The sequence below is a fragment of the Thunnus maccoyii genome, chromosome 19 (genome assembly GCF_910596095.1).
Source record: "Thunnus maccoyii chromosome 19, fThuMac1.1, whole genome shotgun sequence".
NCBI lineage: Eukaryota > Metazoa > Chordata > Actinopteri > Scombriformes > Scombridae > Thunnus > Thunnus maccoyii.
In genome coordinates this window covers 9,482,901-9,507,837 of record NC_056551.1, presented here as the reverse complement: position 1 = coordinate 9,507,837, position 24,937 = coordinate 9,482,901, and the positions used below count along the sequence as shown (strand labels likewise).

At 39.4% G+C, this 24,937-nt stretch overlaps 1 protein-coding gene across 3 annotated transcripts in view; it reads right to left on the bottom strand.

Annotated features, from left to right (window-relative positions):
• cntfr (ciliary neurotrophic factor receptor) overlaps positions 1-24,937 on the bottom strand; it is a 246,684-nt gene that overhangs the window by 10,855 nt on the left and 210,892 nt on the right. For all 3 annotated transcript variants that reach the window (XM_042395799.1, XM_042395797.1, XM_042395798.1), the window contains exons 6-7: positions 21,133-21,299; positions 14,819-14,982 (exon numbers count right to left, since the gene is read on the bottom strand). In XM_042395799.1, the coding sequence (XP_042251733.1) occupies positions 14,819-14,982; positions 21,133-21,299 (331 nt within the window). The remainder of the gene's footprint in view (positions 1-14,818; positions 14,983-21,132; positions 21,300-24,937) is intronic.

The following is a 24,937-nucleotide window of genomic DNA, read 5'->3' as shown; positions in this document are numbered from 1 at the left end:
ACTTTCAGTCTGAGAAAGTCCTACCCTTCTACCCATAAATGATGTGCTCAGTATAGCAATCCTAGCCTGAGCCTTTAATGTTTTATGGTAGGTGATTCAGCTGTGCCGTACAGTATACTATTTTTACTCAGCGCTCATTTATTTACAACACACCTTTTATCATTATTCTGTACATAGGTCAAGTCTGTTGCTTTTTCTTTACATTTCACTGTTGAATTGATTGAACCCCGCTGCTCCCGCGGCCTCCACACTCCACACATACCAACACTCAGATGCAGCATGCAAAATACCAGTGGCATAATGGATGATTATACCAGAAAGCTTTGGCATCAATGCCACATTTTATAACACAATAATGCATGCCAACATTTGAAAGCTTTTTGTACACACTTTAATTTGCAGAGCGAAACAGAGAATGAACTGGGAGAGCATGAGAGAATGATTTGCTGCTTCTCTGTAATTTACAGTGTTGTGTGTGTGTGTGTGTGTTTGTTTGCCTGTCTAAAAGACTGAAGGAAAAATATATAGATAGTGGGTGCTGCTACTCCTGCAGTCAAATTAAATGATTTAGAGACATGGCTGTTGCCTTCTGCAGACTACTAGTGAAACAAGGCACACACATACATATCTATACACATCTAAGGGATTTGAACTAAAGCTCCAAGTTATCTGAAATCTTTTATTGTTTTAGCTTAGCAAGTGGTTAATTTACTGTGTCAGTCTGACAACATATAATGTATAGACAAACTCAAATCTGAATTTGTTCATATGGGAATGTTTATTCTGGTTTGAGTTCCAGAAATGGTGCAAATACACCAACCATGTATGAAGTTAAACCCATATAAAACTGTACACTTACAAACATCAGATTCTTACAGATTTGAAAGAACTGAGACTTTGTTACATCACAGAGTTGACTTCAGACTCTAGACAACTGGGTAAAGTACAGACTACACAACCAGTAAGTGTTCCAATTTATATGATATTATTCTGCTGACAATTGTTAAATCATAGACAGATCTAAGTCCACTGTGTGTCTAGCTATTACTTTGCACAAAAAAATGAAACCTGCATTAATATACTGTGAACACACAAACACACACACACACAGTGCATATATCAGCCGGAGTGATGTGTGTCTTCCCAACCTCTCTCTATCTGCTCTGATCCTTTGTCTCTGCCCCCCTCTCCCTTTGTTTAGAAGGAAGTTCAGGCTTTATCTGGCTAACCGAGCGCTACATTTATAGGCTTAATTTCATTACTGGAATGCAATAACAACGTAATCCGAGTGTGTGTGTGTGTGTGTGTGTGCATTTTGCATGTTCTGTTGAGCGCTGTGTGCATTTGTGGATATACTTCAATGTAGTATAATGTATGTAGTGTGTGTGTGTGTGTGTGTGTGTGTTAACAGACATGTGTGCAGCCTTTGAGACGAAATCTTCCACTGTTTACATGTAGTCCAACCAGCGTATCCAACCGTAGCTTCTATCAGCATTCCTTCCTGACTCTAATGTATGTGTGTGTATGTGTGTGTGTGTGTTTGCATTTGATATGAGTGAGAAAAACAACACAGCAGTTTGGGAAAATATGCCTGCATCCTTTGTGTTTCTTTTATACGCACATGTTTACACTCATGTTAATACATGTCTGCTGCATTGTTGTTTCTCTTTGCGAGGAACTGAACTGAAACCGGTGCTTGTGTGTGTGTGTGTGTGTGCACATGTGTGTGTGAACTATGTATATGCGTACATATGGAGGAGTATATGGAGTAAACAGCTTGCAGATAAACATTTCTAGAGAGATGGATGTGTTGCTGCGTTGCCAAGTGGCTAAACAGGGAGCAGCGAGAGCAGCACTTAATATCACACGGAGGGAGGAGAGGAAGGGGGGGGGGGGGAGCGTTGAGAATGAGGGAAGGAAGGGGGGAGATAGATGGAGAGAGGAGATGCATTTTGGAGTGGCTGTTGCTATCAGCTGCCAAAAAAACACTGTCAGATCATTCACACTACAAGACCAAGCCTGTGTGTTGTGGCAACGGTGGTGAAGCGATGTATATTTACTTGTTGCTTGCTGATGTGCGTGTTTGTGTGTATGTGTGTGTATGCTTTTATGATTCACATGTGTCTGTAGGGCTTATGTAATGTAAACTAAGCTGTTTAGAGCTGCAAAGAAAAAAAAAAAACCTGCTTTTTGCAGCGTTCATAAAAAGTGAATGTACAATTGTGCGCACTCAAACACACTGCCACCCCAAACACCCAAATATTTACCTTATCATCATCATGTCCCATTGCCTCAGTGTAAATATACTGAATTCACTAACCCCCAAAATATAATATGATAATGATAATAATAAAAATTCTGGACCACAAAATGGTCTGTTTTGAAAGTAATGATGACTAAATGTGAAATCTCCTCATTTCACGCGTAAACACCATATGTCTGTTCATTGTAAACAGCATATGCGAGCATGAATGTTTGACAATGAAACAGAGGAAAACAGAGACGACAGTCTTATTGCAGGAATCCACATGAGGAGCGGCGCACCTGGATGTTATAACCCCTTTGAACAGGAAAAGAATTCATTGTAGCTTGCTCCCTGAAACAAAATAAAGAAGAAAAAAAACACTCCATAGTGTAAAGCACAGAAGCTGCAGTTCTAAGATGGCTGCAGCTCAAGAGGAGCGTTCTGTTAAACAAACACTTGGATCGAAATTCCAGTTTGTTTATTGTCGTTCTGCGGAGCGCTTTTTAAACAAGGCCCGCGCTAATGCGTGTCTCCCCCTCCGTTTGTGTCATCAGAAGACATGTCTGACACTGTGAAACCCTTTGTGTGTGTGTGAGGGCATCACACCAGACGATCTCTTAGATAAAATCAAACTGCGACGTTCAGTGTGTTCCCGGTGTTATTTTGTGAAGAGGTGTCATGTTGTACCCACATTCCTTAAACCTACCTCTACTACTTTCACTGCAGCCTATCATTTCCCAGCATGTGCAGGAGATGGTTTATATCTGTAGCTGGAGAATATGGCATGATAATCATGACATTAAGTTCTATTGTATCTTTTTACTGTGTTTACATGTGCTGCACATAACCAAAAAAGCATTCATTTCTTTATGCACAGTATGTGTGCTCTGCAGAATGAGCACATGCTGTAATGGCTGGTGGATGTTACAGTGGAAAAAATGAAGATGATGGACAGTAGAATGTGGTAACAATGTCATATTTCAAAATATTCTAGTGCATGGCCAAGTTACATTTACTCAGAAAAAAAGAAAAAAAAAAAAACAGACTAAAAAGAGATGCTTCACTCTCCCACACACACACAGCTTAGTGCCATAATACACACACACATGAACACACTCCCCAAGAGCTTCTACACAAATCCAGACAATGAAAGGGGCAGAGAGAAGAGATGTGAACATTCCTCAGGGATTGCATAAGGAACTGAAGTGACCCCTTACTTTTCACACATCCTTTTTTCCTCTCCTCTCCTCTCCTCTCCTCTCCTCTCCTCTCCTCTCCTCTCCTCTCCATCTATCTTGTACTTGTGCTTACTGTTGCAAAAAGCTCAAATCACTTCTCCCAGTGGGATAAAGTAATAAAATAAAGTAAATAAATAAAGTTTCATCTCATCTTATCTCCTACAAATACATATTAACTGTGATGTTGTGGAAATTTAAAAAAAAAAAAAGGGATGAAGGAACTCTGACTGACCCCTCTGATTACAGTGGCTCATACTAGACGTCCAATAAAGTCCAATAAAATGACATTAAATATTTCTCTAGACACATGTGTTACAGGATAAAGCCCCATACATGTACAGTAGGTCAGAGGTGGAAAGGACAGTGAGATGAGTTACAGAGAGAAACAGGGAAAACAGATAAAGACAGAGCGGAATAGACAGACAGAAGCATAAGGAAAAATGTAAAGGCTGAGGAAAGAAAGAAACCAAGAGATGCAAAAAAGAGACAGTTAGAGAAAGCAAAAAGCAGATAGAGGGAGACATGGAGGGAATTGGCGTCGGTGGTCAGATCTAATCCAGTGAGCATGTCTGTTGTCCTGGAAAGGAAACCCAATTATATGGCACTTCCACTGGCCCGATGGCGCTCTGTGTGTGTATGTGTGCACGCACAGAGAAGGTTGGTCTCATTAGGTTGACTGACAGCTCCCATTTTTCCGCCGCGCTCTCCTCCCATTTGAGCACATACACACACACACACACACGCACAGACACACACACAGAAACACCAGGTCCGGGGGTAATTTCTCAGACAGTATTTCTGTCTTTGAAGCCCCAATTGCCATAGCAGCAATTACTGTAAAAGGAAGCTAAGCTAAACGCCCCAGTCGATCGAGAATCCCAACCTAAACCTTGCACGCTTAAAAAAAAAAACGAGCATGTGCTAGTTTTAACACAGCGGTGGAGGTAACTCAACATTAACTCTGCTTTTTTGCTGCCATGCTGTCAAAAATGTAAGACATGTCATGAAAGGTAAAATTTCAGATGAATACATTTTCAAACCCTTGCTCCTCTTCTAAACAACTCTAAAAAGCTCCTGTCATTTCCCCCCCCCCCCCCCCCCCAAAAAAATTATTTCTCTGCTTTGGGGATTTTGGAGATGGACATGTCATCCCCTATCTCTGTTGAAACACCAACTCTCCCTTTCATTCAGCCACTACTCACAGCTCACTGAATACATCAAAAATACAAAATTTATTTGAAAAAAAATACAAAAAAAAATCTGTGAATTTTCTCGGCATCCTGTATTGTCCAGCCTGTACCATGCCTCTTGCCAAATGTGAGTTAGGATAAGCTCTAGCCCCAAGTGACCCTACACAGGATAAGAGGGTAAAGATAATGGATAGATATGATTGATGTCACAATACAATAGTTAATGGACTGCATATATATATATAGCTCCTTTAATCTGAGAACAATGCAAAGCACTTTACAAAGTCTCATATTTACCCAATCACACACATTCATACACAACTGACCTGCACACTGAAGCATATTTAAGGTGAAATTAAACTACATTTGTCTGAAATTTGTCTTGTTTGGACTTAATTTAGGGTTTGACACCTACCATTTTTTGTTATACAGGCTGCAGGTTAACTGTAGAAAGAAAATGAAGCTATAGCACAGAGAACATTGTATAATGTTGGTACAGCTGCTGAGCAACCTCACACTTTTTATTTCCACTCACCGGGGCTGCCTCCTTAGTGCGTTGTTTGTCACATTAGAATCGTTGGTCTCTCACTCAAATCACCAGATGGACATTTTTTAAACATTTTCTTCCTGAGTTACTGCCCACAGAACGATGCATGATAAAAGCTTAAGCTGACAAAACATGATGAGTGGTAAAACTGCTGTATGCCAGCTGAAGCACTGTTCTTCAAAGAGAGCGGCGCGGCTCAATGGCAGCTGGCACTACTCATGAGAAATTGATGTCCTTTGGGAGACCAAGTTTTTACAGGTTTTTAAAAAAGAGTAAAGTTTGGATGCACTTTGAAAATATTAAAGACAAACCAAAGCTGACAATTTTCAGCCATTTTTAGTTGAACCAATTTCAATTCCACACAATCAACAGCATGACTACTTTTCTTTTTTTTTCAATCCTGCCAAACAGTTAGGCTTACTGAAATTGCAAGTCAGTTTGGGATGATAGGAAATATCAAAGTTGTTTGTCCAAGCTTTGGCCACTTTGATGTTCTACTTTTCATTCTGTGAAAACTTTGCTGGTCGTGAGACACAATCCCCCCAAGACGAGGTCGACACTTTGTGTGTGTGTGTCATGACAACTCAGAGATCATAAGAGTGTGTGTGTGTGTGTGTGTGTATGACAGCCCAAGGATTGACATGGTGATACAGAAATCAATAGAGGTAGAAGCGAGGGCCGTCGTGCCATTCATCTTCTTTCACCTTTACACAGTAAGACCTCCAAAGCAACGCAAATAGAAAACATCACAGCACTGAAATATCCCAACTGCAACCTGGGCAACACTCAGAAAATATATATATTTATATATATGATATATATGATACCTCTTTATACAGTGTTTAATAAAGAGAGCAACCTCCTCCACTTTGTGTCTCTGTCTTTGTGTTCATATTTTCGTCCACTTCCTTGACCCTCTTCTCTGAAACCTGTTCCATATCCAATCAGTTATTTATTTCTTATGCTTCCCTTATGGCTAATAAACGAAAGCAAAATTGTCACTGATATAAAAAGATCCTTATTAGACTGTCAAACATGAGCAAAATGCCAACAGACTGCACAGTGTGTTTCTCTGTGTGCGAAAATGTTTGTCAAAATGACAGCAGAGCTAAATGATGATGACTTTCATATGGGACAGTGCTGACTCTGCCCTGTAAGTGCGTGTGTATGTGTGTGCATGCGTGCCAATGTGTGTGTGTGTGTGTGATAAATGATCTGTCTGTGGCAGTGTCCTTTAGATGGGATGTTTTCCCCAAACAAGGTCTAAACATTTATCATGTGCACCCATAGATACAAATGGATGGCTTGAGGGATGGATGGTTAGATAGCTGGCTTAATGCATGGATGGAAGGATGGAGTGGATGGATGGATGAGAGGGTGAGAGTAAAAAAAATGTGGGTGGAGAGTGGGATGGAAAGGTGCAAAGGAAAGGACAGAGGACTGGTAGGGGGAGAGGAAGAGAGAGAGATGAGAACGAGGGAGCGGTGGAGAGAATCAAAGAGACTGTTTAGCTTTCATGATGTTCATGTCAGATTGAGTTGAATATCCTCCTTTTCAGTGTCAAACCTTGTCTTCCTTCGCTATGATAACAATGTTACTCACAAAAGCACACATTACATACACACACAATCATGGGAAATGTACAAAATCAGACGCATGAAAAAAAAGAACACAAAAACATGCACAGAAAATTACACTCACACACATGAACAACCACATACATACAGTGTGTCTATGAATCTGCTGGCTCACTATTAATCCTTCTAAGTGTTGTAGGATGACAGAGACTTCTAGCAAACATACAAACACCGTTATTTTACAGATGAGTAGATGGAGAAAGAAAGACAGCATGTTGGTTGTGGAAGAGAAGTCTGATGACCTGATGTGGAAAAATATTTAGCAAGAAAGGAAGACATAAGGAGAGAGAAGATTTAAGGAGGGGATGCACAAAGTTAAAGTGATAGGCGGGAGAAAAAGCGACAAAGACAGAGAGGTGAGGGCAGAATGAAGGAGATGGATGGGAGAGGCAGGATGCAGCATGTCAACCAGAAGGACAAAAGAGGAAAAATGTGGGATAAATAAATGAATGAAAGGCTAAGCTGTGTTGGCCAAGCGGACACAGATTAAAGGGAGAAGAATTTTAAGTCCACCTCCCTTCTCTGCTCAGACTGCCTCTGTTGTTGGGTCCCTCTGTTTCTCTGAGTGTCTCTTACATCATGTGTATTTCAATGTTTTGTACTTTTCTGTCCTCTATCGTGAATTTCCCTTATAAAAAAAAGCACATGTGACAAGTCACATGTGTAACGCCGTTTCACATGTGAATAATTCACATGAAATAAGCGCATTTGGTTTTCGGACATTTCACATGTGATGCATTGGTGGTACATGTGATTTTCGGGTGTTAAACATGTGATACATTCTTGGCACATGTCGTTTTTGGGTATTTCACATGTGATGCATTCGTGGCACATGTAGTTTTTGGACATTACACATGTGACACATTCTTGGCACATGTGGTTTTCCAGTGTTTCACATGTGATGCATTCAGAGGCACATGTGGTTTTTGGACATTTCACATGTGATGCATTCGTGGCGCATGTAGTTTTTGGACATTACACACGTGATACATTCTTGGCACATGTGGTTTTCAGGTGTTTCACATGTGATGCATTCATTGGCACATGTGGTTTTTGGACATTTCACATTGGATGCATTCAGAGACATGTGGTTTTCAGATATTTCATAATTCATTTGTCTTTTTTTAATATCTTTTTTTTTTTTAACCACTATTAAGCTTTAAAGTCCTGTTTTACCAAGACAACTGACAAAACTTGCAGTACAGTAAGATTATTTCAGTACATTCAGTAAATTTGTTTGCAGTGTACTAGCTGTTCAAGTGTTGAATGTCTGTTCAATGTGATATTGATATCTGTGACTGTGTGTGTTCTTTGTTTATTCATGCACACTCATGAGCTTGGACAGCATTTGCATGTTTATTAATCATTGTAATTAGGAGAACAAGAATGTGTACATATGTGAGTGTGTTTGTGTGGACCCGTGTATTTATTTATATGCATACCAGCATCTACAGTAGGGAGGTATATGCATCTGTACAGTATGTTGTGCGTGCGCGTGTGTTCGTTTCTGTCCTGTGCATGAGTGTGTCTGCGTGGAAATGCACATTTTCAGTTGAATGGAGTTCAGCATCATCCCCAAAGGGCAATTACAGCATAGCAGATGCAGTTTCATACCACGTAGAGAATATTGAGCAATCAGAAATTGTTCTTATCACAGTTACTGGACCATTGCTTTAATTGCCGTGAGAGTTTGGTTTCTCATCTCAGTGAAGAAAGCGTGAGGGTGGGATGGAAGCGGGCCATGGGAAACAGAACAATTCACTGAGCGTTTACAGACGTACAGATGTATGTTCTCCGTCATTTTACTGCTTTTCATGCGGCGATTCTTTTGTTTCTTTGACAGTTGAGTAGTAGTCAAGTTACGGTATCCAGGATGTGTCGATTCGGGGAGTGAATGTGGTGTAATTGCAACTTCTGTGGAGCACGTGGGAACTAGGACAGCGCCGTATCACTTTCTTATTTAGCAACAAAATGCAATGATCAAGACGGCAGCACCATACAGTTCCAGTGTGTTGCTGTTTAGTCCTGAAACTGAGCTTGTTGCACCCAAGTTGCTTCACTGACCATCTTAACATTCTTGGCCAACTTGTTTCCGTACCAAGGAAAGATTGAAAAACTGAATAACAGCCATTACAACAATGCACATCTTAAAGCAATGTCTTGCTCTTTAAAACCACAAGTGCTAGTGGATCTTCTTTGCATACATAGAATGCCCATATCTATGTTCTTTCTGTTATCTGATCAGACAGTGCTTTACGGACACAAGATCCAATTTTCCATTCAGCAACTTCATAAAATCTTGTCTTCCAAGTTGGGCTGGGTGATGTGACTAAAAAAAAAAAAAAATCTCAATTTTCACGATTCACAATTTTAATTTATTTATTTAATTTTTTTCTTCTCCAAAATGCTGCAAAACTAAAACATGATCGACATTTCATATCTTTTAGGTCTTCGTGTGCAAGAGCTGCAAACATGCAGGTTATCCCATACCACTCTAGACAGTCAGCACCAGATGCTTCAACAAAGTAAAGTACAGACATCAATTTTAATAACAGTTTCAGCACATATAGAGCATAAATGTCCCCACACTAATGCATCTGCTCGTACTATATGTGCGTCACGGCATCAGCCTGATATCTGCAGACAGATGGCGAGGTAGCATTAGCTTCCCGGCTACATAAACGTCAGAGTGAAAAAAAGCAGAATACGCACTCTCTTCAACTGACTTTTGTGGCTTTTCGTGGCAACTCTCGTAACCGGAGATGATGTCTTGTCAGAAAACACAAAGCGAGAGATCAGATCAGCGTGCACATTCCTTTTTCAGTCTATCCCTCTCATAGATGCTATTGTTTGATTCACTATGAGGCAGCTTGAGCCAGCTAGCTACCTGGAGTCATGACAGCACTGTGAACTGCTGCGACTTCGGACTGCCCTTCTATTTCTCTATCTCTTATTCTGTCTTTCTTGTCTTTGTCTGCCTTGCAATCATGCAGTTACTCAATATGGGGATCATTCTGTCTGTTGTACTGTCTTTTTATCTGTGGTTTATTTTAGTTACGAGCCATCCAAAATATATTTTGTGGGATTCAAGTGGTCATACTTTGGCCTTAAGTCTAAAGTCTCTACCTCCCTCTATTTCTTCATTTCACCCACTATTTTATGGCTTAACTTATTCCAGAAGTTCCTCTCTCTTTTGTTCACTTGAACTGCTCATCTATCTTCCTTAATTTGAAACACCTTGTAACTGATAGCTTATAAAACCTCCCTTTCAAAGTCTCCTCAAGAGCTCCCTTTTTCTTCTTGTCTCTCACACTTTGATCCATTTATCTATCTGTCTGAGGCTGACATTCCTCCACACATTTGATCAACAATCTTCTCCATATGCCAATTTCTCCTTTTCTCTCCACGCCCCTCTCAGCCACCATCCATTATTCTTTCAATTTTCATAATCAAGTAATGTGGTCTCAGACTTATATGGTTTATTTAACATCACATATTTTTTAAATGAAATAAGCATTTTTGTTTAACTTTGTTTCCTTTCCTCAGTCCCCTTCTTCATCCTTCATCCCAGGACACATGTGAGTCAATCACTTTGTATCTATTCATGTTTATCTCATTTGTGTGTAATGCTTCTGTCTCTTCTGCCAGAGTCTGCTTCCATTTACATGTTTCCCCTTTTCAAATGCACTCCATTCATCTCTACTTCAAAACTTTTGCGCATTTTCCTTCTTGTGACTGAATCTCCATCACTCTAAGTATCTGGGCCAGTCATCCCTTCATTCCTCAGGAGGATGAATGGTTTCCTCTGAAGACCAGTCTGATCACACTGCTGCTTTCATTTCTGACTCAGAACACATTTCAAGATGTTACATGTGAAAGTCATTCTCACCCAGCTCTGCTGTCTAACACATTAAAGGTAAATTCCTAAGCAATGCCAACCACTTCAATTAGTATTCAACCTCTGAGGCTATAATTAATGAAGTATATATGGGGCCAATAAACAGTGTATCCTCATTAAACCACGCTTAATGATTTACGTCACGTTTTGAGAGCTTTAAATCCAAATGCTCTCTACAACAGTATTTTACAAAACATGTGATTTAGTATATTCAGCTCTTGTGGCAGCAGTCAGTGAGAAGCTGCCATAACCAACAGCAATTGTTCTATATATAGTATTGAAGTTGACTGCTCATGCAGCAACACCATTACATGCCCATATGAAAACTGTACAGGAAATGGTATGATGGGTGTTTGTGTCACAGGTAATTAAGAAGGGCAGACTGGTGTTTATAAAACAAGGACATTCAAAAGAGTAGCCTATATGACTCACAACAATCTGTCTAGATTTGTTGGATGTATCCAAGCTCCATATTTCCACATTTATTTGGAATGGATTTGGGCAGTGGCGCAGGAAGATGGTGTTCCCTTTCTTAGGGGCATGGGCAGCAGACACAAACGCAGTGGTGTATTCAAATTACTGAAAAATCTGAAATGTGGAGTGTGATTTAAAGGTCTGGAACCAGGATAACAGATTTATAGCATCTCCCGTAAATGATACACTGAAATAATAATATTTTTTTGTATCAGCTGGTTGTTCTGATGCCATATTGAAGATTTTTGCAACAAACTGACCTATTGCAAGAATGCCCCGAAATCAAATTGGCATACACTTGACAGTTACTGGACAAACTGGAGTAATTCTGCACATACAAGTTCTACACAAAACAATCAATTATCTTTATATTAACCAGATCGTGTACTTTCTGTGGGACTGAGAACACCACCAACACGGTTACCCAACACCTATTAAAAGGAGCAGAAGCGTAACCATGAACTGTTGACATATCCTGAGGTGACAGGTTCAGAACTACTTCTTCTGAAACCGCACTTACTGCTATCAAAATTAAAACCATGATCATGGAGACATTCATCAAAAAACACCGCAAAAACGGAAAACCCTGCAGTTTTCAGCTGTCATTGACAGTATTTATGTAATTTCCAAATGATATGATCTTACCCAATCCAAATATTGACTTAGGTTTCCCACCTTTCACGTTATGCATCAGTTCACATATTGATTGATTAGTGTTGATAGCAAGAGGGAAAACTGAGTGTGTGTGTCAGGTTTAATCATCAGTTTAAACCACAAAGGTCTGAGGCGTTGTTACAACTTTCTACATTCCAGCTGCTGTGTGCATGTATATGTATGTGCGAGGGTCTATATGAAAAAGAAACAGAGACATTTCTGGAGAAAGAGAGAACGAGATTGGATGAGCGTTGTGTGAATGAAGGTTTGTGCGTTGATGTAACAAGTGTGTAGCTAGGTAACTATGTTGAGTTTATACACTGTATATGCAATTTCTTGTGCGTGTGTGTGCATGTTTATGAACAACTTGTGAATAACTACATTTGGTCCTACTGTGTCTGATTACTGCAGACTGCTACTCATGATTTGCATGGGTCTAGACTTTTGAATCCACCCACTCCACCGAGTCGAATTGACTGATTCTGGTCTGGCATCATGACATGAAACAGCGGTTTTTCGGTTGAAAAAGCAATCAATCCAATGAGTGCCGCAGAGGGACTAACACCATTGTCAAGCTGTTGTCAAGTGTTGTCAAGCTGTGTGACGGAACCAAGGAGGAGTAAAACTAGGCAGTGCTGATCAAATATGAATCAAGATTTTGTTACCGCATTGCCTATTTCTCTCCTAAAATGTTTTCAGAAACATATATTAGTGTACTATTTAGCTGTAATATGACAAAGTTTGTGACCCAGCCGCCATGTTTAAAATGGATGAGCCAAAACCAAGCACCACCCAACTTGCCGTACGTCACCCGCCATGTCACGACCAGCTGGAAATGGTAGGACAACAACCTCCAGCTGACTGTCCAGCAGACAAAGAAGTTGATTGTGGACCACAGGAGGCGCACACCCCCATCTACATCAACAGGACCCCAGTGGAGAGTCAGCAGCTTCCAGTTCCTTTGGGGTCCATATGAGTGAAGACCTAAGCTGATTTTACCATGGCAGCATTGTGGTCAGGACAGAAAGACAGTGGCTCTTTGTCTGCCAGCTGAGGAGGTTCAGGATGGACTTGAATATACTCTACAACTCAACAGCCTGCACTAGACAAGGCACCAAGGTGCCAAGCCTTTACAATATGTATTGAAAGCAACGCATCACCAGGACTGATCTTCCTTCCATGCAGAAACTCTACACCCAGAGAATCAGGATGAAAACCTAAATGAGGTCCTTGAGGACCCCAGTCATAGGCTGTTCACTATCTTACCATCTGTCAAACAGTACTGGTGTATAGCAGCACGACACAACAGACTAAAAGACAGTTTCTTCCCCCGAGCCATATTGCTCTTGAACTCTCCATTCTGAACACTTAACCCCTACTGTACCAACCCTACCAACCTATACATACTATCACTTAAGCCACTACCACTCACTGTCACTTTCCTCCAGTAGACAATACTGCTGCATTTTCTAGCATCTGCCTGCCATTATGTTTTCACTGATAAACTGGCACCATGTGTGGACATTTACAGATTCAACTACATTACTTTAACTGACTTTGTACATACCACAGAGTTTTCAGACTATGACAGACTATCTAATTAATCCAATTATTTTTCTTCCATGTGACATTGTCATTTGTACTTGCAGTTACAATCCTTTCTAAACCTTGTTTATAGCCTTATTTATGTTTTTGCATATTTTATTCTTATCCTCTAATCTTATTCTCTTCATTGTGTATCTTAATTAATTGTCACAAGTTGGAACCTGTCTGAAGCTGTTACTGTCTCATTGTACATGTGAACATGTGACAATATTAACACCATGAACCTTGATGAACAAAGAGATAGAACAGGAGGAAAAGCTGAGGGAAAAAGATGGACACACTGATGTAGTGATGAAGAAGACAGACACAAGTGTTGAAGGGAGACGGAAAGAGTGCGGGAAACACTAAAGAAAAAATGTACAGGTCTTTCATTCATATACATGTGTATGTGTGTGTGTGTGTGTGCCTATATGTGAGTGTCTGTAACCCAAGTTCTTAGAACAACACCTTTGCAAACCATTGACGTGCATGATAATAACGCTGCAACATTAGACCTTTGTAGACAGAGCTTTCATCCCAGGAATCCTATAGTGGACACATATGCTTTTACTATATAGAGCCCTCAGGGAACCGAACCCACAAGAAATAGTCAGATACAGTAACATACACCAAAGCAGCTGAGTGATTATGCCTGTCTGACCAGGGATCAAACTCAAACAGCTACAGGTTGGATCATTTCACTTATAGCTACTAACTGCTCTCAGAGGCATCCCTCTGGACAAAGAATTTTCAGTTTTTTTTTCTTCATCTTAAAAATATCTCTATGTTTAATTTACTTTGGGTAATACATCTGATTATAGAGAATAAAATTAGTACTCATGTTTATAATAATAATTATGATTTTTGTTAAAAGATAAAGATAACCATATGTTTTCAAATAATGAATCATACTCTAATATGTGTGTTCTAATGTTGACAGCTTTTGATAATAGAGTTATCCCTTTATTTTTGGCTTTTGGCATAGTCATTACATGTGTCAGCCAGACACATGAGGAGCCAACTCTGATCCACTGAGTACTGTTTTTCAATGTGTGCTTAATTTTCATGTGTTCACTGCTGATTGGAATTATTTACCAAAACTCAGGGGTATCATAATTCTGAAAGCAAGTTGGCGATGAGGGATAAAACTTTTTCCAAACTGGCCTCTCTTCTTGCTTGGTTGTAAATGATACAGATTATATGTGACAAATCTACATGACATAAGAAGAGAGCTTCGTTTGTCTCATATGTACTCAGTGTATTGAATCATGATCTTAAAAAAATAAATGTTTTATGACAAACACATGCACACGCACACACACACACACACATACACGGCAGTGTTACTTACATGTTGCCACTGCTCTCGGATGAGTGGCCGGTATCGAAGGAAGTATTTCAGAGGGAAGTTGTCGATGTCAGGCCAGGTGGCGGGGCTGTGCCAGGATACCTCCAACCTCCGCGTGTTGTAACGGATTGGGGTTGCCGTCACACGCTCCGGGGGGTCTGGTTTGACTGGGATGGGGGAGGATAAGAATAACTAGTTAAAGGGGCACCCCACTGATTTTACACATAAAGGATAGTTTATTGGTCATGTGGATCACCACATGAAAACAGCTTCTGTAGCTCTGGAGAGAGATTTCAAAATAACCCTGATGATGTCATCAGGATTATCTAGATTTAGGCTTGAGACTTATATTTGACTGAAAATTTACTTTGGAGGTATGGGGTTTGAAAGATGAGGGCATCAAAAAGGCAAACGTCTAATCAAAGATGCTATTGAGTTGCATTATGGGAAGTGTAGGATCTAGAGTTTTTGAAGCTTGACTCATATTTGGGACTAAAGGTCAGAGTATATTGGCCACAGAACTTTTTAAATCATTTTTTGGGGCATTTTATGCCTTTATTTAATAGTGACAGTCAAAAGATGACAGAAAATGAGGGGTGAGACAGATGTGGAGCGAGGTCTGCTGCCAGAATCCAACTGCTAACATTGTTAGCAGTTAGTATGTGGCATGCATGTTAACCAGTAGGCTATCAGGATGCTCCTACTACACAGATTTTACACATTCTTTGTGTTTTTTTAAATCTGTCTCTAGTAAGTCCCCAAACTTTATGAGAGCACAATACTAAATTGCTACTATAGCTAGACCACCTCTTCCCTCTCCATTTCCAACTCTGAGAAGAAGTTTTCTAGAGACCACTACTACCCCTACTACTACTACTATTATTATTGTAGTATTTAAGTTCAACAAGTTTTTTAAAAGTAAGATGAAGGTGACCCTTGTTAATTTATTAGGGAAACAAAACAGCAACGACAAAGACAGAAGCTGAGAATGTTTGAGGGAACTGAAGATGAGAAGATGAAGAAGCTGTCAATCCCTGAAGAGAAGGCATGCATAAACGTTGTGTTTCTGAATACACGTCCACTGAGAAAGACAGAAAGTCAGAGAGACTGAGAGAATGCAGTGCTTTTCTGAAGATATTGAATGACCCAGTCTTTGTTAGATCATTCCCACTAGGGAACACGCAGGCCTGCCACTTCAGCTACATGAAACCCTTTCTCTACCGGATACACACATGGCATTACAATAGGAAATGGATAGCTGCAATTACAATCTGAATGTCTGATAACATACACGCAGATAGTATCGTGAAGTTGAGAGCGATTCAGGTAAATAGCATAAACAACGCACATGTAGAAAGGCATGTGAACAGGCACACAAGCAGAAAGCACAAAAACAGACACAGACAGGAGGACAGACAGGCATCTCTCTCAGTACGACCTTCATGGAATGAATGATTAAAAATATGAAAGACGGATGGAGATGTTGAGAGACAGATAAAAGCAGACAGACAGCTTTCTCCCTTGAGAAGTAGATGTTCATCTCATTGTGACCTTCTTCAAGTAAACATGTAACAAGAAGAGAGAGAGCATGCACACAAAGTGAAACACACATGAAATCAGTGGAGACCAGAAACTCTCATCTTTGTTCACATCAGCTTTGTCCAACAGTACATAACAGAATGAATCATTTTCAAGCACAGAACCAAACAGAGAAATCTGCATGGGTGGGGTGCCCCAAAGGATTTTAAAGTATTCATTTGACTTGGAACATAGAGTATTACCTAACACATCCTTATCTAATCTTTCGGCTTATCTGTCTTACCAAAAAAAGAGAGAACAAAAGGATGTTTAATGGTTGTCCTGCTGGCTACAAATATGCAGCAATCAAGCAGCAAAATGTAAGAGATCTGCAAACACTAAATCTGCATGTCGAACTCAATGTACTAACATATGCCTGAGTGGATAGCTTCTCTTTGAACATCTGATTGTAGTGTTTCTAAAACCATTATTATGCGTCATCTCGTCCTGTCATTTAATGCGTCCAGATGTGACTGCATAATGAAAAAAAATGACATTTAAAACCCCCTAGCGCCTGTATTCTCTGTCCTCACATTACACCATATTTCCTTTCAAATAAATGGGTTTTTCAAAAAAGAACAAAAATGCGGACAATTCGGGCATTTTAGAACAGGTGGTGGATGACAGCATCTAACAGCACACTTGAACAAATGGGGAAAATGGAGAGAAGTAGAGTGCTTCCATCTGCAGAGAGATCTTACCAAAAAAAAAAGTGAAAAAAAAAAGCTGGTTCTTTTAAAACAATTGTTGCTACGCAAGTGCAGCACTAAAGCGCCTGCATAAACAATGAAGTAGAGTAGTAGTAGTGGTGGTCAAAGAGACACAACTCCCAGATTTAAGCCACATTGTTGCAAGTATGTATGTGCACTTATTACACACTAGTGGAATTGTGTAAAAGTAAACATAAGCATTTTGTGGGTGTACAGTAAGTGAGACCTGTTTAGTGCATTTTAAATGATTATTATGTAGTGTATGGAATAGCAGTGGTTGAGCAAAAATGTGATTATCCTACTATGTCTTAAAATCGCAAAGCTGCTGTTTTATTCCCTTAAAGCTACAAGAGTATAAATATGAACTTTAAAAAGCACAGTTTCTCAGTCAGTCAAGAAATGACAGTGCTACATGCTATCATATCTTGAGAACTCTGACTACAGTGAGTCATACCAGACCTGCAAAGACAACATCCGTCAACCTTTCAACTCCTGACTCGACTACTGTTCGATGGGGATACGACAATCTTTCACTTGTGGTGTTTAAATGCTGCAGAGCTGCTTCAAAAGATTAGAGCTCTGTTTGTGCATCTGGGATTTCAAGTTTAAAACTGCAATGGTGCAACTGGTCTTCAGAAATCAGCTGGTTTCCTAGAGTTTTGTTTTGTGCATGGTGGTAATTAGTGTATCTCTAAGTAAATATGCCTCTAAACTTCTGCCAGCTCTGGGAATGTTTTTTCGTTTCTCTTTCTTTTTTTTTGTAGATGATGCTGATATCCGACCTCCCTTTTGGAGAGAGCTGTGCATAACTTCCCTGCTGAGATCTGCAAAATATCACAACAGAGGATGTTTTGCTAAACAAATCATCTTGAATTGCAAATCAGCTTGTCAGTGTAGTCTGGGCCACCAATTTGGTAAAGCTGGAAAATAATAAATGAGACAGCTACTGTACTGTAAATAGCACTGGGCTGTTTTTATTAAGTAATTTGAACTGGCTGTCCCATTACCTTGCTAATAGGTATCCCGAAGAAGGTAATTATGCCTAAACTAAAAAGCAATATTTACAGCAAATTACAGTATTCAGTAGATACTAAAATCTACTTTTACTGGCTTCTCCTGGGATTTGCCTCACTTCACTTTCTCCCAAAATATACCACAAAGTAAACCACAAGTTAAACCTGAACATGATCTCTCCAGCTTCAAGTATGAATTAAAAGGATAACACAGGTGACAGGTTACTGTAGATACACTGACCCTTTGGAATGGGGTTGCAGTATATTTATTTTAATCACAATGAATGAGTGAACTCATGTGTGCTAATGTCAGAGATGACGAAAAAAAAAAGTTCTTTGTTGTAAGCTTAACGGTAGAAGCCTTTACACTTAGACAAGATCAATTATCGTTTGATCATCTTGGCAGTAGAAAGCTTTATGTTATCATTTGATGAGTCAGGAGCTTCCTTGAGGGTTCTATTTTATAACTGTACCCATAGCATGCACATGTGAGGACACACACACACACACACACACACACACACAGTCTCATCTAATTTCATCCCAGCTTCGGTTGGATGAACAAGGACAGTTGAGAATCGTCTTACTCCCACTCAGAATTCAGAAGTGCACCAGGAAGCATGAAATTGTTTTATTTATTTACGATCTGCCTCATTGTCCCTGAAAATGAATGTGACTTACAACTTAGAATAGCAAGAGAAAGACTTTTAACAATGCAGGAACGCAGAGGAGATGAGGGGAGGAGAGAGAGGAGGGGTGTGAGAGGGCAAGCAGTATGAAAAAACCCCCCAAAAACTAGAAAAGTAAAGAAAGAAGAGGGACATACAAAAAAAGGAAAAGAGAAACACTATACACAAAACTCATTTTTATAAATTTGAAAACACATTATAATTCTGCCTTTTCAACTTGCATTTCCATCATAAAAAAAAACTTGATCTTTTGTGCACTTGAGTGCTCAGATACATTTGCAAAATGCTGGTCTTGTGTTCAAGTGCAAATGGAAAAAAGAAAGTGCCATGAACTTCTTTCGGTTGCATTTTGAAGTATCTGTTGCCTCCAGCTTTCTCTGATCAGTGACAACAGCTGTGCTATTGTGTCAACAGTAATAGTGAAACAAATAGAAAGTGATCATAGTGGGAATTGGAGGCAAAAGAAGCAAACTTTAGCTTGTTAAGACTAACCAGACTATGTAACATCTACCCATTGAATGTACTAGATAGAGGCAATAATACACCATTATATTGTTTAATAGCTTCAATTCCACTAAAAAGATAAAGCTTAAAGCTATTCAATCCATTTGAAAATATTTGTTTGGATGGAAAACATTCGTCACACAAATGGCAGTTTCAAGATTATCTGCCTTGTTGTGGATGTGGCCGAAGAGGAAAGAACATTCAACTGATAACAAAGAAACAGAGGAGGAAAGATGAGAGAGTAAAGAGAAAAAAAATAGGAGGGAAGAGAGTAAAAGCAGTACAAAGTCACAAGAAGGGCATGTGGGAATGAAAGAGAAAGCAGAGGGAAAGAAAGGAGCAGTGGGGTATTTTGCTATCACCAATAGTTGAGGGATATTTCCTCAGCCAAGGCGCTAATCCGGCTAGCATTAGCATTTTCATGAGTCCTGTGTCCGGGGCTTGGCAGAGCATGTCACTGCCTCATTTGGTTACTTACGCACACACACACACACACACACACACACACACACACACACACATACACACACACACACTCTCTCTCTCTCTTCTCTCTCTCTCTTTTTCAATACCTAACCCTCTCAACCGACACACTCCACACAATCGCTCACAGCCCCGTTGGTGTCTGTGTGTGTTTATGCGTCATGCACACCCATATCGCGCTCTAAGCAATACAACAGAGCTGAGGACTGCTGGCAGCACTTCCCTTATCTATCAAAGTACTCCTCATTCCTTCTTTAAAATGAATTTCTCCTCTTCACTGCTTTCCAGTCTCAGTCGCTTATAAATTCTACGTGGCCTTCTGCAGCCTAAGTGAACAAAAAACTTCACAAGCCAAACTGCATTTTTTTCACACTACTTACCACATGACTATTAAAAAATATACAGAAGAAAATAACTTTCAAGTTTAATTTCTTACATTAAATATGAGTAAGATGTGTGTACATGGCAGTTGGTGTTTGGGTTATCAGGCACTTTTCAGAGAGAAACCAGACCATTGGTTTGTGACTGTCATATCCCGCCCAAGCCTCAATTAAATACTGTTTGCCGCAGAAAAGGTCCAGAGGTAGCATGTTTATTATCTAGTGCATTTGGTAATGACAAGAGTGCACAGTCAGTGGGTTTCTCACTAATGGACTATGCTGATGCTTAAAGAAAAAAATAAGCTATGCACTCTCCTTTCAGCTGGGTGACATTTATTTGGCCATTGAAATTTCAATTTTCTTTGTCTTTCTGGCTCCGAGCATTGCTGTGTGTGCAGCAAATCTCCGAAGGGAACCAGAAGTGAATGAAATCAGTCATCTGTGGCCAAACAAATGCATTAATATTGCTCAAGGGTTGGCATCCTTAAAGAGATGCTTTGACACTTTGCATTTTAGTCCAAATTTGTCAAACTGTGTGGAAAAAGGATCTTAGATTTGTTCCTGAACTAAGTTAAAAAAAAAACGAGGTGTTGGTAAACTTTAATGAAAAGCGTTCATATTCTGCAGCCTGAATGGGTAATGAGGTAATATTTCTTGAATTTTCAAAATGGCAGTGTATTCCCTTTGAACCCTGTGGGCTCAGAACCCAAATTAAACCATTTCATCCTGAGCAAAACCTCATCAGGAAATGTGTTTTCACCAGGCTCAACAGTGACAAGCCTGTAATTTGTTTTGTGTCTAAACTCAAATTTGGTCAAGGGTAAATAAATGTTGCAAAAGGCACATCCTCTGCCACCAGAAAAGAATAAAGCAGAGTGCAGCCAAAGCAACGAAAAAATGGAACAGAAAATAAAAGAAAACATCATAGTTAAACCTATCTTGACACAACATCTGCCTCACCTATACTGGACTCTTCAAAAGAGATGGTCATAGAGGCTTTCCCCAAGGCGTTGACTGCTGTCACGTTCACTTTGTAGGGGAAACTGGAGAAGACCTCAGGAAAACGTACATGACAGCGATTCTTGTGTACCGGATCTTTCTGCACCTCCAGTGAGCGCTGGTTATGTCTAGAGAGAATAGGAGAAACAAAAAAGAGGAGGAGGAGATAAAGTAGAACAGGTTAAGGAAGATAAAAATAAGACAAGGACAAGCGTGGGACATGACAGAAGATGATTTTCTCCTCATTTTTATAGCCTTGTGTGTTTTCTGCTTGAAAGAAGCTTTATACACATGGATGTGTATTGTTGCGAGAGTAGGAAACTGGTATTTATAACTGGCACTTTTTTCTTTTTTCTGTTTCTGTGTTGAGACTGGATGTTATACCTCAAAGCTGGCACATTACTCTAATCCTGACACTGAAAACTGCTGACAAGCCATCCTGCTTCACAGAACAGGACATCTTAGGTCTGGGACATAGCCAGACATGTTTTACTGTCTTGCTTTATTTTTTGTAATTTTTTTTTAGCTGGCTTCTAGGCGGATATGTTCTTTTACAACTTAATTTTACATTTGCTTGAAGGCTAAAATCACTTGTAAATGACTTTAAAGGAAATCATAAAATTCTGTCAACTTTTGTGAGGTAATAATGAATCAGAAATCCAGATCCCAGCAACAGAGCTCCCAAGGACATGTTACAGTCCCCACTCTAGGATGTGATGAAAGTTTAGGATAAAATGCACAATATGGCTCAAAAGTGACCAGAGTGAATGATTTTGTTTTATATCTTTGCATGTTACGCATTTTATTACTCAAGATTTAATTCCTCAAATAAGCTGTTTTTTAACATCACAGACATTTATTTAATGTCATTTTATTTTATTTTTGCATAAAAAACATTTTTGTATCACTACCGCATAAATGCACAACATGGGTCAAAAATGACCCGTATGTATTCTCAATGGAATTTGATTGGAACCTTTGATTTGTTTACATGTTTGTAATTAGGAACATATTAATGTAGACTACTGCCCTCAAGGTCACAGTTTCACCTATTTACAAGACTGCCTTATCAAAACTGTGTGTCACATGTAAGTTTTATTGTATTTTTCACCTCAGAGTATACATCATGTGCATACACATCATTCTGTAAATGTATCAATGGTTAGAAAGATGTAAGAATAGAATAATTATATGTTTAAAATCATTATTGAGATAGCTTGACCTATTGTGTTTGAGCTAACTGGCTGCTGGCCTATGGTGCTTTAGCTGGTAAAGTGAGAGAGAGAGAGAAAGAGTGTTGACCTGTTGTATTCTACCAGTAAGGTAAAAATATAACCAAAATAGAAGCATAGTTGAGCTGCTGTATTCACATTTGAAACTTTTTACATCCCAGCCAATATAGGTTTCCTCTGAGGAAAACTCTCCATATGACTCCTAAGCTGTCATGTAAGGGGAAGCTTTGTGTTTAAAGGGGATGAAATTAGTGAATATGATTGGCCATGACTATCACAGCTTCCAACACGCCCACCTATAATGTATGATAATGTATTCTTTCTGATCCCACACTATACCCAAGGCTACAAAAATACCAACTTGACTGCGATCTGCGCCGCTGGGTTCACAAAAATACGGCCCTCTGAAGATGATGATCCTGACTATGTCCCACAGCGTCCAAATGTAGTGAGTGTGCCTGAGGGATCAGCTTCACATGATGACTATCAGCATAGTTCACTACAATATTTGAAAAGTCAGTAGTTGGTGCTCACAGTGCGACAGGCCCATGTGCAAGGATCATGGTGACCAACACACCACGGTTAATTGATATGATTGTCCATGATGAGAAAACAATAAAGGAATACAAGTGGATGTTGACGCTGTCAATTTTAGAGGTTTTTTTGTCAGTGTTATTCACGAAAGTCTTAATGGTGATGAAAACTGCTATCCAGATCAATAACACTATAATGAGATATCTAATGTGATATAGCTATATAGATATATAGCTATGTTTATATTATAAAGGAAAAGTCACAAATGAATACATTTCAAGCACAAATAAATACCTTTGAAACAAGTATGATTATATTTTGTCTCTTTTTAGAAAAAAATCATACTGTTGACTTTCATCCTAACAGGTCATTTTTGACCCATGTCTGCAAATTTCAGTTAGATGTGTAAACAATGTTTTTTCTCTGCATATCAAGACAGAAACATTTATATAATGACGTATAATAATAATAATAATAATAGAAAAAACTAATTAATTCATTATTTCATAAAATCCTGGGTGAAGACTTAATTTTGCATTACAGTGAAACATTCAGCTATGTATCAAATAATATTGAAAATGAATGCGGGTCATTTTTGACCCATGTTGTGCATTAAAAGGTTTTCGATATGTTGTGTATCGGAGGGTCAAGAAGAATGGAACTGGGATGAGATGGGATGTAAAATCGCTGTTAATTGCTGCTCTGCTCTTGCTAAAGTCACTGACCACTAAAGACACTGTTTCTGTATCGTCCTCTTCATCTATGCTTCTCCCTGTCCCACTCCTCATTATTATTCAAACAGAATAATATTGGTGTTACAACATTAATGAAGGCAGTGTCCACCTGCTGTGGCATGAGCTGTGGGACTGTGATCTGGGAATATCAAAGAGAACATGATGGAGACAGACTATGGGACTTTTTTCCTATCTTTATTCAAGAGCATGGTCTTTCAGTTTGAGAACATGATTTATTGATTTTACATTCAGATTTTGTAATTCTTTCCCTCAAAACCCTGCTCTCGCATAGCCGTCAAATAGCCCCTGCTTGCACTTTTTCTTCTGCTTCTGCTCAAACTGTATGCTCGCACTCAGATATATTGTTGCTTGCACAAATTTCTTGCTCCAGCTTCAGCCCTTCTCCTCGCACTCAGGCTACTTCTGTGTACTTGTGAAATGTCTGCTCTCAGATTTCTGCTCTGCTCTCAGATTTTTTGTGCAACAACCCTGTCAAAGTCCCCCAACCGATAGAATGCCATGTGTAGTGTTGACCAATGAAATGATCCCCGTCTTGCATTCCTGTGTTCGATTTACTTCTTAGAACGTCCCGTATTGGCCGCTTATTCTTTAACTGGGTTCATCCACTCCCACCCTCGAGGACTTTATTAAATGTACTTCCTTTGCTTTCTTTTATGGATATGATATATATACCAGCGTCAGTACTTTTTCTTTTACTATAACAGCTACATTTAATAGTGGCCGTATAGCACACTGGCCTCCCGTCGGTGTGCTAGAGGAGAAAACAATGTTACCTTCATGTCTCAGGAGTGGGAGTATAGCGGATCACCAAAGTCAAGGACCTCAAGTAAGTTTCTTGTTCTAATGGTGCTATTACTTCCTTCAAATTGAATTGATTAAGTGCAGCACGAGAATGCATCTATGATAATATGCTTGGCTTTCATGTTTTGTATGTTACGTGAACATTATTGCTAGACAACTTACAACAATATGGATGCCGCCATGTTTCTTTCTTTTTTTAATCTGTATTTCATTGTTTAGGAATGGGAAAAGTACCCACAGCAAAAGAAACACGGCATTTTGTTGTTAGTTGCCTAGAAACAGTGTTCATGTAACGTACAACACTTGAAAGTCAATCGTATTATGAATGTATTCTTGTGCCACAAATATGACTTAAGCAATTTAATTTGAAGGAAGTAATAGCACCATTAAAATAAAAAACTTAGGGTTTTGAAGGAAAGCATTACAAAATCTGAACGTGTCCGC